Below are 14,031 nucleotides of genomic sequence, written 5' to 3' on the forward strand. Positions count from 1 at the left end.
TTTCCCTCACAGAACTCAAGATAGGGGAGATGAAATGAGGACCACAGGGGGAAGGAATTCAGCAGAATATAGGAAAATTTATAGTGGCTGCATCAATTAAAAAATCATGCCTAGGAAGACATGCAACTCCATTTTGCTAACAAACACAAGACCGGGAACAGACCAGTTAAGATCAGAGTGGCTGATTTTCCAGAGAACAGAACTGGACATGGACAGGTGAGAGGACAGCATTATGAATGTCACTGCTGGTTTTAAATTCTGCCAAAAAACAACTCCAATGCTAAGGAATGGAAAGCAGCCTTTCTCCAGGGAGGAGTCCCTGCTTGCAGTAGGCCTCTGCCTCCAAGGACAAAACAACCTCACCTGGCAAGTGGAAACACTGCAAACGATACGATAAATTTTTCAGCTAGACTATTAACCAAATCTTTGCCTCCTGGAAATTTGTTGAAATACTCTCTGTGCAGCTGATGATCACCCAATGTACTTTTGAGGATAAACTCCAAGAGAGGTCACAGTACCATCAAAACACATAGCAGGAGGCTAACTCAAAGATTCAGGCTATTTACCCAGGTACAGGGGAGCTTCCTGCAGGGAAAACTGCTTATCATGAAGCCTAGATCATGCCCCCTTCCTCTTTGTTACCCATTCAGAGATGGGATTTACCATGCTAATTCTGAACTTACGCTACACGCAAGTCTCAGGTGTGAATCTCTAGCCTCTAGTCTGACAGATAGTAAAAATAGCCAGCAAGAAAAAAAATAGTAAGAAAGGAAAAGATACAAGTTGGAACAATTAATGGAGAAAACCATAGATACATGTACTTTTTAACTTGTAGGCTTTCTGACAGAGACAGACTGGTGATTTTGAGAATTAGAATGGATTCCAAAAAGAGCATGCAAAAATCCGATTTCACAAACATGCTGCATCACTCAGTGCCCTGCCACTCCTGGGCTTACCATCCTGCACTCGCTTCGGGGGGAAGATAGCTGATGGGGTTTACCTGTCAGCATTCAAAGCATGCAAACTCTGGGCATTAGTAACTCAAGAAGGTGCATGTTTGCTGCTGAGAAGCAGCGTCTGGGGCAGGGGAAGAGACTCTCTTCCAGTGCAGGCATGAAAATATATATATCTATACATAAGGAAAATTTTATACACACATATATATATCTATATATCTGTGTACCATTATGGTCATCAGATGAGTGCATTAAGGGATGCATATTGAGGCTGCCTGGCAATTGTCGACTTGATGAAAAAGAGGAAATCACTGCACGTACGAAACCCTCTGCTCTGTCTATCTGTTCCCCCCTGGATCTAGATACAGAACCATTCCCAATCCTACTGTCAACTCTAAGGGGAACATTTATCCCTATGTCTGGTGGGACAGGCTGAGATTAGTCCTTCTCTGACTGCGTAGTAGAGGTGCTAGATAGGCAAGCCATGGCTTCCAAATGCCACAAGACCAGGCAAGGTCAATTTGCCGGTGTTCAGAGAGCCAAAGAAACGGTGATCAAGTGGAGGTGGGAGGCTGGGATTTCTGATGCTACTAACTTGATATTGCTGCACAGTGCAATTCAATTTGTAAGGGTTCCCTGGACCTTGAGGAGGGATGGAGCGATAGGGAAGAAGGGTCTTTTTTCTTTTTTTTTCCGTTTTCCATCATTTGTGAAACTCCAGTTCCTGGCCTCCTTCATTGCTGAACAGTCACTGGCTTGCTAGCCCAGACCAAATTCCCCATCCTCGTCTCTTTGATTCGTGTGTTCTGCATGATTGGCAGACAAGGAAGCCTCTAATTTCTGAGCGGGCAATGGGGAGGCTCTTTCATTTTTTTCTTTTTTTTTTTTTTACTCATCTAGTACCTCTATTAAGCAGAGAAGTGATCAGAACGGGTGGTAGCAGGGTAGAGGGAGAATGAGCCGTGCAGCTTTTGATTAGTTCCGTGCGACGCATTTCCCGTGGTACCTAGAGTTTCCTGAGCAGCATCCGCATAGTGACTCTCTGCACGGTTTGCTTTTACTGGAAATGAGGGGAGAGTAAAAATTAGACCTGGAAGCAAATGCCAAACAGGAAACTTGATTACTGACTCTAGGTTTAAAAGACAGGTGTTTTGAGGGCCGGGTTCATGACAGGATTTTTCCATTTGAGTTTTAAATCAAAAAAAAAAAAAAGTTCATAGGGATTCCTGAAATTAGTCTGTCTGTGATCAAATGCCATTATCAGAATGACCCATTCTGCATTGAATTGGTGGCATCAGTTCATCTACAATTGACTTGACTGAGTTCTGCAGGAAGATTTTTTTTTTTCTGTTGGGAATAAAAAGTGTTCTCCTCTTCCCCTAAACAGATAAAAAAGACCTTTTTTTATTTGCCTAAGTCAGGGAGAGCCAAAAATTTAACTTGTTTTCTCCAACAACATCCAAAAAATCTTAATTTCTTTCTTTTTTCTCATTTTTCAAAAAAAAAAAAACTTGCCAAAAGATCTAGTTAACATGTGAATAAATTGCACTTCCCATACAGGTAATAGCATTAGATTAAGCCTGGCATTAAAAAATATATACGTACATAAATGGAGTGTGGTGCAGTCCCCGACGGGAAGGAATTTGAACATTGACGTTCACGTGTCTGTTTTTCGCAACGCTTGTCAGACAGGCCACTAACACTTGTGGGGAGTCACTGACTTTGTTAACGCACCACCACAGCTCCCGTGAACCCATCCCAAATCACTGCTCAGGCACTCCCCTACCAGCAGATCGCCACCGAGACTAGGGTTCTCCACGCCATGGAGCAGCCCTCTACCTGCGTAATGGTAATGAGGTGGCCCACATCACCCCACCTGGAAAGGATCCGCACAGCCACCAGCGGGTGTTATTTGCTGAGCTCACAGATGGACCGAAAAGGCTGAAGGGTGTAAAAACCCAGTCTGGTTTTAAATTTGAACTCGGCAACCTGCAGAGCCCGTGGTTGCTCACAGAAGGAATCTGCAAGTATTCGCTCTGCTTTGCAGCATCCCGTGCTAGTTTGGCTGGTACCACCCTCTCTTTCCTTAGGGCTCCTAAGGCACCTGCAAGGAGCCGCCGCGTCCCCAGGGAGCCCCAGGGGCCAGAGGCACTGACGGGGTGGTTCTAGAGCTGGGGTCTGAGCTTCATGGCATGGGAGCGGGATATTCGGCATGCAGAGCCTTGGGGAGACTCATCGGTTACCCAGCTGCTCAGTGTCCTCTGCAGTCTCTACAGAAAGTAGCAGTCCCTTCTGAGCAAATAATCCGCTCCCCTAAAGGCAACTGATTATTTTCAGATTACTGTCAGTCCCAGCATGAGTCTCTGATACCGGTTTAATCGGCTGAAAGGTCAAACACCAACCCAGGCTAACGTGGCCCATTGGGCTCCTGTGGTTGACATCAGTTTCCACGGGCAGCAGTGGTTGGAGTTCCACCTCTGACACCCCAGGCTGGATGACCAGGGGCCCACTGAGTCGACCAGAGGCATCCTCCAGTGCGTACAAAAGCCTTAATCACACCCCTGAACAGGAATATCCATCTAGTGTGTATCTCAGACAGACACATACATACACTTTTATATACATATACACATATGTATATAAAATCAACACACACACACAGATACACATACACGTTACAAATTGGCCCAGTCCAGCATTCATTCAAGATAATGGCCAGGGTTTTGCTGAGTTCACTATGGTCAGGGACAAATCAAACTTGAGGACAACTTTTTAAAGAGGTTCCCCTCGTTACCTACAAGACTTTAACTCATGCTGGACAAAGTAATCTGATTTTTAGCTTCCCAGTTCCCTGGAATCCTTCTGTTTCTTTTTCTCTGATATTAATGTATTATTATGATCATTTGGGTCATTGCTTTTTTCACTTTTGCCCAATCATATTTTGGAAAGTTCCAGTGGACCAAATCTGGTCACAGATGCCTTCAGATGTTTAACAAACCATTTGTTAAAGCACATCTGGAGTGCACATTTCATAGAGGAGTCTCTGTAGTCCTGGCTAACCATATGTTGGTCCTTTTGATGTTACAATCAGAAGACAAAATAAACAGAGACAAGATGCCACAGTGAATTTTCAGCTTGATTAGCATATGAGTAAGCAAAGCCCATTAACCACTCTGAATTGCTAGCTTTCCACAGCGGCAGCGGTGAGAAAAGTCCCACCGCTCAGCAGCCTTCCTCCGTTGGCATTACGAGGCAGGCAGGACTCATGGTCAGACCCCGCGCAAGAGCAGTGCGGTCCCGCAGACGCGAACGGGGGTAACTACTTCTGCAGCACGAGCTGGCCTTGGGAAGTGCAGCTGGCCACTTCTCCTGGCCAATGCAGATCGTAGGGTGGACGCACAGACAGCACCCAAAGCCATTGGCAACAGAGGAAACCGTGTAAGCAGTTTTTAAAAAAGGAGGGAAAATAAAAAGGGGGAGGGTACGCAGCCTGTAGCAAAAGGCCTTTTGTGCTCATCACAGCCCAGGCTCCATGTCATGGGGAATGAGCTCATGTCTCCCAGGAGCAGATCAGCACATGACTTCACGGTACTCGGGCATAGATGGATGTAGACAAGCTTGTGGTGGAAAACAGAACAGAAATGAGAGAGAAAGGACATAACCCATTGCCCAGATAGGCTGTCCCATTTATCTCCAAGACCAAATCAAAAGCCACCGGAGTAAAATAGGTGAACCCCAGCCTACGGCACGCTAACGCACTCACTCCGGGACAGGCAGCAGTGCCCGGGAGGCAGCGAGGCCTCCCCGCGTTGCACCTCCCTCCCTGGGCAGCAGCTCCCACGGCAGGAGTCACCATCACCGCAGGGGCAGCCAGACTCGGAGGCAGCAGCACTGGGGCCAGAGCCTCGGAGGCTCCCCATGGGCTCGGGGCTGACGGGATGCACAGGACGTGCTCCAGCCTTGCAAGGCAAAGCTTGCTTTTCATGTTCACATGAGCCGTGCTGGCATCTCCGCTCAACTTAAAACCAGCTGTTGAGATGTAACGTAGCAGAAGAGCCCTTTCCGCTTGCTCTAAGGACTCTGCGGTGTATCAGTTATGCAAAGAGGGACATAGGAAATCAGCCACTCCCTACATGTAACTACAACAGACGGAGGAGTTACGTATGCCCGGATGCAGAGACTGTACGTTTCCTTACACCGAGGGAAATGGAAAGTGGTAAATCCTTCACCAGCCGTAGCAGCAGAAGTGCGGTGCTGGGGACTGCTATGAGAGCGAATTCACCGTGAGGAGTTTCCTAAGTGAAACAGTCGTTAGTGACAATCCACGGCTGGATGATTAACCATCGAGTGGGTTGCTAATTACAGCTCCACAAAAGGGGTGCATTTTGTCTTCTTTCGGCAATCTAAATCTAACCAAAACTGCAGCCAGATGACACACGGAGTATCATTGCGAGGCTGTCAAAAATCAAAGTGGGTAAGATGTCAGGACATGACTGTAAAAGATCCAGGAACTTTTATTCAGGGAATATCAGATTTGGGTCCCTGTGAATGTAGGGTCCTCTGAGCAAGATGCCTTCCTGGAGTTGAGGCATGATCAGCCAGACAAGAGCAGCGGGAGAAGGTAGAAGTGATATTGCCCCAACAAAACACAGAAGGAAAGAGCTTTGATAATGCTATGGCTGCTGTACTGAACCATCTGGAAAGTGCTCTAACACCATATACATGCCAGCTGCAGATCCTCAGCGTAAGCACTCCTGGGTTCAGGTTTAGCATCTTACGACAGAGGGCAACAAAACCCATTAGCGTTGCAGGAGATGCACTACAGCACTAAGAAAACAGTATCTGGAAATGACCCTGAAGAAGGAGCTGAACGTAGTAAGAAACACGATGAAAAAGGGCAGTGGAAGGATATTTTTGCTTCTTTTTGTGACATAAGATTAAGAAAACAATGTAGAAAATTAACAGGGAAAAATCTGCAACCTATATGAAGAAATATGAAATTTTACCTAGTGTATTAACTAGTGAAAACAAACCCCACAAGACAGGACTGAGATTCAAAGGGAAACGTGCACAGAAGTAAAGACAGTGCCTGCAACCGCAGGGGAGCTGGCTGGTGCATCCCTACACGGGACCATCAGTCCTCAGATGTCTTCAGCTATGAAGCTGATTGGTTTGAAAAGAGATTTCTTCTCACTACACAATCACATGTCGCTGAGAAATGTGGATTTATCCTTTGATGAGTCCAAGGGCAGGTGGCCAAGATTTCAGCATTGGTCTGCTCCAGGATAGCACTTCCCAAGTAATGTTCCCTGTTTAAATAATGCTGGATAGAGGCTGCCTTCCCTCTCACTACACCGGCTGAGACCCCAAGTAGGAAAAAAACAAATTCTGGGTAGTTGAAACATGATCTTGGTGATTAAGTTTATCTGGCAGGAAGTGGATGGAGTGCTATGGAGATTCTGCTTACAAAGAAAAGCTCAAATGAAAGACAGAAAAAAAGAGTAGAAAAAAAAGGAAGGTTGAACTTTTCCTCCCTTTAGCTGGCACCATATCTGCCCAGATATCTTTGGTTGGATTTTGTGCCAGGAAAAAAATTAGTTTCTAGCCTCTTATAAGCTAAAAGACATAGCAGAAAGTTACATCTGTGAAATGCCAGCCTTTAGCCATACTTTTGAAACCTGGCAAATGACAAAACATAGTCAGTGTTTAACATATTTAGGCTGTAAGCTAAGTTTTGTGGTATGGGATGGAAGATCAAAAAGCCAAGCAGATGATCTCCACAGATTATCAGTTTTGGGTCTTGCTTCCCAAGAAAAAAATGGAGATCTGATCCCAGAAATACTTCTTAAAAGAACTGGGAAAAAATAGGAAAAATCCCCAGAACTAAATACATCCAGCTGGATGAAAAGTGTATCCCAAATACCAGCCTCATTGCTTTCCCTGGGACATCTGAATAGATAAAACTCTCCATCAGGTCAGGATTACGACTGGCCTAGGAAGGCGCTCGCCACTTCTCAGAGCGTGCCTGGCTGAGCATGCTCTGCATCGTGGACTCAAGGCGTGAAAGAAAGACAAAGCAGCGACTGTGCTTTATCCGGGGGTTGTGAGGCAACAGGGAGTGGGATCAGGAAAGGATGTCTCTACCATGCACCGTCATGCCGTGTCAGGGACCCCTTCTGCATCCGACTAGCAGCGAGGCCATGCCTGCACCATGTAGTGCCCTGCAGCTCGATGAGCTCTGAGGAGCTGCTCAGGAGAACTTGCTAACTCGGTGATGTGGTGACAGCTTCCATCTCCCACGTCACCTCTGCCCGGCACGGCACTGAGTGGTGGAGACATATGCAAAGCATCAACTATCCATTGGCATTCACTGAGCCTGCAGTACACGTTTTAGGTACAACTCTAGCAACAACAACAAAAAAGCAGCATAAACCAATGCCCTGCCGTCACCCCGGGTAAGTGTCTGCCAGCTCTGCCCATGCTGCCCACCTCAGCCTTGCCGTCACTCTACCCCCATAACCTCCTTATCCTCAGAGCGACAGCTCCAGGCAGATCGGAAGGAAGATATGATTTAAGGCCCAGCATTACACATAGATACGTTGGACTGCCACAGCACAGAACAAGCACGTAATACCTCGGATGCGTCCCTCAATGGCGCCACGACATGGTACACACGCACACACGTACATAGAAATCTACACGTAATGCATGGGAATGGCATGTCGGCAGTGATACAGACCTTGGCGATGGTTCGGGCTGCTGCTCTTTCCTTTAAACAGAAGCAATAGTACATTAGCATGGTGTCAGGTGGCAAAAGATGTTGCTGCTTCACTGTTAAAACATAACGAGAAGACAATACCAAACAATACAACTAAGTGGAAGTTATGGACAAAAGAGAGGGCAAGGAGCACCTTATTCCTGGAGTTTCTGGCCCGGACAGAAGATCATTGGAGACTCACACAACCTCAGAGAAGACACATACAACGTACAGGGTTGAAGAACTTATCCCAACCCATCTGTGTGCCTACGCAGGACTGAGACACTTCATGGTCGTGTGATTTGTGTGAGCACAGGAGGACTTCTGTGGGCTCAGCGAATGGCCCCCTTCTTTTGGAAATGCACTGCCCTGAGATGTTCCTGCACGAAGCAGGGGATGCAGATGGCTCCCATGACCCTGGTGTGTTTGCTTTTCCTTTCTGGCCAGCGGGACCGAGCTGATGTTGGATTCATTTGGCACATGCCTTCTCTTCTCTGTGCTCACAAGCGGTGCTGGGGTTGGGATGCTGGTGGGAAGGGACACAGACCTCTGCCCTCATGTCCTCACACCCCAGCTGTGGCTCCAATGCCTTTGGCAACTAGTTTGCTGAGATACTTGGTGGAAGGGGAGAGCCACAATTTTAGTAGGCAGTTTCCTGTAAACCACTGAGATCTCAAAACACTTGATTGCCCTGAAAAATCATTGACGCTGAGGACACAGTTAGCTGAACACCTGCAAAAGGGTGGGCACAATGCTACAAGCCAAACTAAGGCCACCCTGAAAACAATCTCATTGTCACTGACCAGGCAGTTTGGTGGCATTTCCCTCTAGCAATCAGAAAAACCCACTCTACCTTAAACTAGTTTGATTGCTTCTGCACACCTGGAAAGTGCATGTGATGTGGGGCCCCAAACCAGCCTTGTCCATGCAGCCCCAGAGGGAGCAGGTTTTGTTTCTCAGCAAACAGGGGTCTGTCTAGCCCAAACACCAGACAATTTAAGGGACAAAACATCCCTAGACTGCAAGAAAAGCTGCATGGGGGCAGAGTTTGATTCCCTCTGACCGTGGTGAGGTGCAAGTCCTGACCCTGCCTCTGCCTGGCAGTGAGCATTTAGATGCTGAGACCCGCACGGTCCCCTGCCCTCTTCCTCTTCGGCTGAAAGCAGCAGCCTGGAGAGGCTAAAAAATGACCCTGCGTCCTCTGATCCTTGCTCAGACAAGCTAGAAGCCCCAGGCCCAGCCACCAGCTCGAATACTCACATTTTAAAGTATGTCTCCTTCTAAAGCCAGACCCATTGGTCTCCAGATCTCGGCTACCTGGACAGTGACACAGCCCAGAGATGGCCCCACCGCCCCTCTGCTGGCCCCAGCTGCCCATCACGGGGGCGAGCTTCTCCCCCGGCACTGCCTGAGCCCAGCACACCCTCAATTTACCCAACGTCCACAAGGCACGGAGCAGCCTCGCTTACGTAAAAAAACAAGAAACGACCCCTCCCGAGCGCATGCCTAAGCTGCAGGATTCTGGGTCTCAGACCAGCACAGTTCCCAAAGAGGAGGAGGCTCCCGGCTGCCCCGGGCCTGAGCAGCCCAACCTGCAATGTGTTCAAGGCGCTACCGAGATGTGCTGTGTTCACAAAGCCCCACTCCGGCTCAGTGGGAGCTGTGATTTTTTTGACCTGGTTAGGAAGCTATGGGAATTCAGGACGTGACACGTGAGTTGGGGGCAAGAGGCCACAGGAATGTCCCTTTCCTTTTTCTCACTGCTTCTACCTTGCCTGTCCTTGAAGGAAGCTGAGGGAAGGCAAGTGGGCTGGAGGAAATAGGGAACGAATTAACACATCATGGATTGGAGTCTCTTCTGAGTGGTGAAAAGCAGAAATAAGTCAGAGGAGAATCAGGAATGTTACCTCAATCAGATCTTTTGAAAATACGACTGCATTTTCAGTCAAGCACTATGACATTACCCCAGAGACAAATTAGGGAAGGGCTGAAGAAATGCACGTACAACATGGGAGAGGAATGGGGAGGAGATCACTGAACGACCCATGGGGAACCAGCTGCCAGAACCTCTCACATCTTCAAGGCTCTCCATATGCAAAAGGCAGAAAGGGGAAAGGAAAAAAAAAAAGTCGCAAAGTGGGTGCTTTCCGAGCTCTCTTAACTCTGCTGCTAACCTGAAAGTCAGTCCCGATTTGCTCTTCAGGTTCCTCAGGAGTTCCAGCTGGTTCAGAGGCGGGATGAGTCTAGAGGGAGAGAATAAACACAATTAATATTCAGGCAGAGCTGACAGCAGAGCGTCCTGTCTTGGAAACTTCGCCCACTGCCCCACTCTTTCGACCAGAACCAGCTTTGTGCCACCATTTGCAACTGGGAGACAGCTTGGGAAGGATGGAGAGGGGTTTGGATGCTACTTCCACCAGTGCCGTAAGGTAGAGCTACGGGGGAAGAGAGAGAGAGAAACAGTAAGAAAAAGAGAGAAGCTTGTCTGCATCACCATATCTTTAACCTCCCTGAAGACAAGCATTGCCAGGGCTTCTGAGCAGCACGGCAGTGTTTTGGCAGGAGAGCTGCTTTGCCGCCTGTAGTTTAGCCGTTGGCGTGGCTGTGTTTGGAGGTCAGCGTTTCTGCTGTGTATTTAGTGGAGAGAAGCTCTGGTGAACGCAAAGGGAAAAAGTCGGCATATGCTGGGAGGAACACTGCTGCCCTCGGGAACGGGGGATGCGTGGGAGGGAGCAGCTTGCACTACGGAGGAAACAGGGATCCAGAGCCTGGGAACATCCCAGGAAAAATGGCAGTGCAGCCTGGAGTCAAGCTCAGCTGATTCCTCACGGTCTGTGCCATGTTCAGGGGCTCAGCCCCCAAAAGAGGCGTAATAAGGTATCGTTGCCTTGCAGATTAGGGAGGAACAACAGGTTTCCCTTCCTTCTCAGGCCTGATAACAGGAATCCAAAAAACTGTTGCCTAACCTGCTTTTTGCTTAAATTGTGGCAAGAGCCACAGAATTAACTCCCTCATCCACCTTCAGTTTCTTCCTTTTAGGAGTGCAAGCGTCAAAGCGCATGGAGCAGACAGGGCACTACGGCACGTCACATTAGCGCCTGTGTTCAACCCTGAAGGGTTGGGGTTTGCTCCATAAATATTTTATGCCAATATTCACAGTAAGGTTATCAACCGAGTGAGAAGCGAACTGGAGATGTCAGGGGAAGGACAGAGAAAGCTACATGCAGCTACTTAAGAGCAAGCTCTGGGACTCCGTATTCAGGGTCAAGGCTGAAGGTGCTCATCCGTGTGGCTTCCTGCAACTTTCTTTCTGGGCCACCAGCGCGTCCGTGTCAAATCGTAGAAGCACGACATGCCGTCGCTGTGCCCAGAGGGTGTGAAGCCAGCACAGCCATCCCCTCTGGTTGTGCTTGCGACAAACAAGCTGGTTGATTTAGTCTCTGCGGCCAGGATGAAGAGGAGGACAAAGAGGTTCAGAGAACTTCACTCTTCTCTTGGGACAGCACAGCTATTTGCTGCTTTTTCCCTTGGTTGGACCATCGCTTCTGAGCTGAGCGGCCTATTCAGGAAGGATTTCTCCGAACATGTGCATTCTTGCCCATCTTAACAAATGGGTTTTAAGAGCCAATTGCTCACTGTAAAATCTGCCAGACCCCACAGGAACTCTTGGCATCTTCAGGCGAAGCAGCAAACTGTCCTAGGACAGTGACTTGGTCAGGACTGGAAGGAAAGGGCTACCAGTGTTTGCGCTCCCCTAACAGACTGGTCTGGTCACAGCTGAGGTGCTGTGAAAAATGGGACTATTGTTTATAGTAAAATAAAGGCAGAGAGAGTTATGCCCAGGGTTTTTCAGCCATTATACGATCAATACTTCAGACATCTCCTCTAACCGAACACAGCTGGAAAAGCCTCTCTTCTGTATGTGCAAAACCCAAACTCAAAACACAGCTGTTCAAAAGGGCAGATTTGGTGCTCTCAAAATGGAGGCAGTCAGAAAATTTTCCAGTCCTAAGCAAGGAGAAAAGAATAAAAATAGGCCTGAAAATTTTGGCTCAGCTCCCCAATCCAGCTCTGCTTCCACCCAGAGAAGAGCACATCCTGATCTGATGAATTAATGATCCTCTTCACTCAAGACGTCAGGAAGAAGCTGATCTTGGTTCAGTGGAGCAGCGCACGGAGCGCAGGGCTATCATTGCCATTCAAACCCACTGCGCGGTTTTGCACATTCATGCCAAGATGGGAGAAGGTGGTGCATAAAAATCAAGCACAAAATGTACTCAGAAGTTAATGAAAGGCAGACAACTATTCTTCTTTGGTGAGTTAGTTTCTCAGGGAAGTTCATACCCGGCAAAACATAGGACAAGAGCAGGGATCTCAAACCCAGGACTCCCAACGATACAGGTCACGGGGCTGAAGAACTCAGTAGCTCACTAAGCTGGAGGATTCAGGATCCCAGAAGGATCTCCCCCCTTTGCATTAGTCCATACCATGAGGTTTGCACGGTGCTGAGAATGGAAACCTCTTGGGTCACCACCGGTGCTTCCATGCAAAGGTGAAGAAGCACAAGCAAATACACAAATTCACCATTTCTGCGGGAAGGTGGTGGATCTGGTCCACGTGCGGTGAAAAAGGGAATGTTTTCCTGACAAGAGCATTACTGAGAATGTGTATAAACTCAATCAGACGCCTGACCAAAAATTTAATTTGAACGTCGTGCTCAGTCTAACCTGTCGCAGCTTGGGAAACAGCCCCAGCACCGCTGTCCTGCAGCAATACCTGGCGGCATTTATTTCACTAAAAACCTCAAAGGAAACACTGGGCTTGCTGACTAAGGGCTCCATGTAGTGGTTTAACTGAGTTTTACTATAAAACGCTGCACGGAGAAGACCCTGCACCGGGGTGTGTGTGCAGCGACTCTGTGAAGCTGGTGCCACTGCGTCCTCTAGAGATGAAGAGAAAGGACCCCCCGACTGAGGCACTGCGCATCTTCTCTCTCTCCTCCCGGTCCGCGTGTCGCTTGTTAGCAAGGGAAGCGTGTCTCGGTTAAGAGGAGCCAGGTGAGACGATCCACACGCCACGAGAACACACACAGCTCATGCTACCCACCGCAGCAAGGCGTCCGAGTCGCGGGCTGCTGCGGAGGGTCCGGTGGGACCTACAGCCGCTTCCCGTCACCCCAGCCCATCGGCACGGAGAAACGCCGCGCGCGCTCCAGACACCGGCTCCCCCCAGCAAACGGGAATTTGCTACTCCTACTAGCACAGATCACGCTCAAGCATTTGGGGACAAGGGTGACATCATGCCTCCGGCCAGGATACCACCGAAAAACCACAACACGAGGCAGGGCAGCAGCACAACACAGTGCGAGGGAGCACACACGGGTAACACACGCGCACACAGAGCCCACGATGATTTTTTGGAGCAGTGATTAGGAACAGGGCGGCAAGGAGAAGGATGCTGGGATGAGATGGGGACTTCAGTGGAAGTCTCCATGCTGTGCCAGGGTTCCTGCGAGGAGCCCGTCCTCCTCCTCTCCCTCAAACCGTCTCGGCAGGATGATTTAGTCTTTGCGAGGCAAGGACAAAATAGCCATTAGGAGCCCGATTTTGCAGCCTGGGCTCCCACATGGAGGCCCACGGGCTTGAGCACAGCACAGCAGTCATGACCATAGGTGCAACGTGCCTGGGAAGGTGCTCGGAGCAGGGGGACCTGGAGCCAGTCTATTTTTCCATCTATTGCTATGCTGCAACACAGATCTGATTTCAAGGAGTCTGCGGAGGCCTGATCCTAACCCGGAGGAGGTCAGGCTCCAAATTCCCACTGCCTGCAATGGGAGCGGTGGCCGGCCCTTCCTAATTACACATCCTTGGCTGTTCATGGACCCAAGGAGAGAACCAGCCCCTAGCAAACACAGCAGGAAAGGCTGTTATTTCAGAAGAGAAATCATAACTCAGGTTCTTCATAACTGTATAATAACCCTGTATACAATAAGCTTAAATCTAAGAATTCAGGGGATTTTTTTCTGTAAAAGCAATTATTATCCTAACTGGGACTTTGTGTCTCCAGCCTAAGTTATTCTTTGTAACTGGGAACACTTATGAAACTTGTAAAATACTTTATTTTAGGAGCTGGTATGGAAGTGTTATTTTACTTTCAGCAGTACAAAAATGCCTGATTGTCAAACCAGGCTGTTGTTCTGCACAACAGTGAAATGTATTTGCATCTTATACTTGCAATTCTTTGTTGCTATCTGCTGTAAATTAACCACAAGGACAAAGTTGTGAATGTGATTTACTGAGGCTGTAAAACTTGCAGCTG

General features: G+C 48.4%; 1 protein-coding gene across 1 annotated transcript in view; it reads right to left on the bottom strand.

The window, feature by feature from the left end:
- Nucleotides 1–14,031, bottom strand: part of KCNQ2 (potassium voltage-gated channel subfamily Q member 2) — a 71,479-nt gene that overhangs the window by 15,999 nt on the left and 41,449 nt on the right. Inside the window, exons 10-12 of the mRNA XM_067307638.1 lie at nucleotides 9,888–9,956; nucleotides 7,696–7,725; nucleotides 1,963–2,016 (exon numbers count right to left, since the gene is read on the bottom strand). Of these exons, the coding sequence (XP_067163739.1) occupies nucleotides 1,963–2,016; nucleotides 7,696–7,725; nucleotides 9,888–9,956 (153 nt within the window). The remainder of the gene's footprint in view (nucleotides 1–1,962; nucleotides 2,017–7,695; nucleotides 7,726–9,887; nucleotides 9,957–14,031) is intronic.

Source organism: Apteryx mantelli, chromosome 18 (assembly GCF_036417845.1).
Source record: "Apteryx mantelli isolate bAptMan1 chromosome 18, bAptMan1.hap1, whole genome shotgun sequence".
Taxonomy (NCBI): Eukaryota; Metazoa; Chordata; class Aves; order Apterygiformes; family Apterygidae; genus Apteryx; species Apteryx mantelli.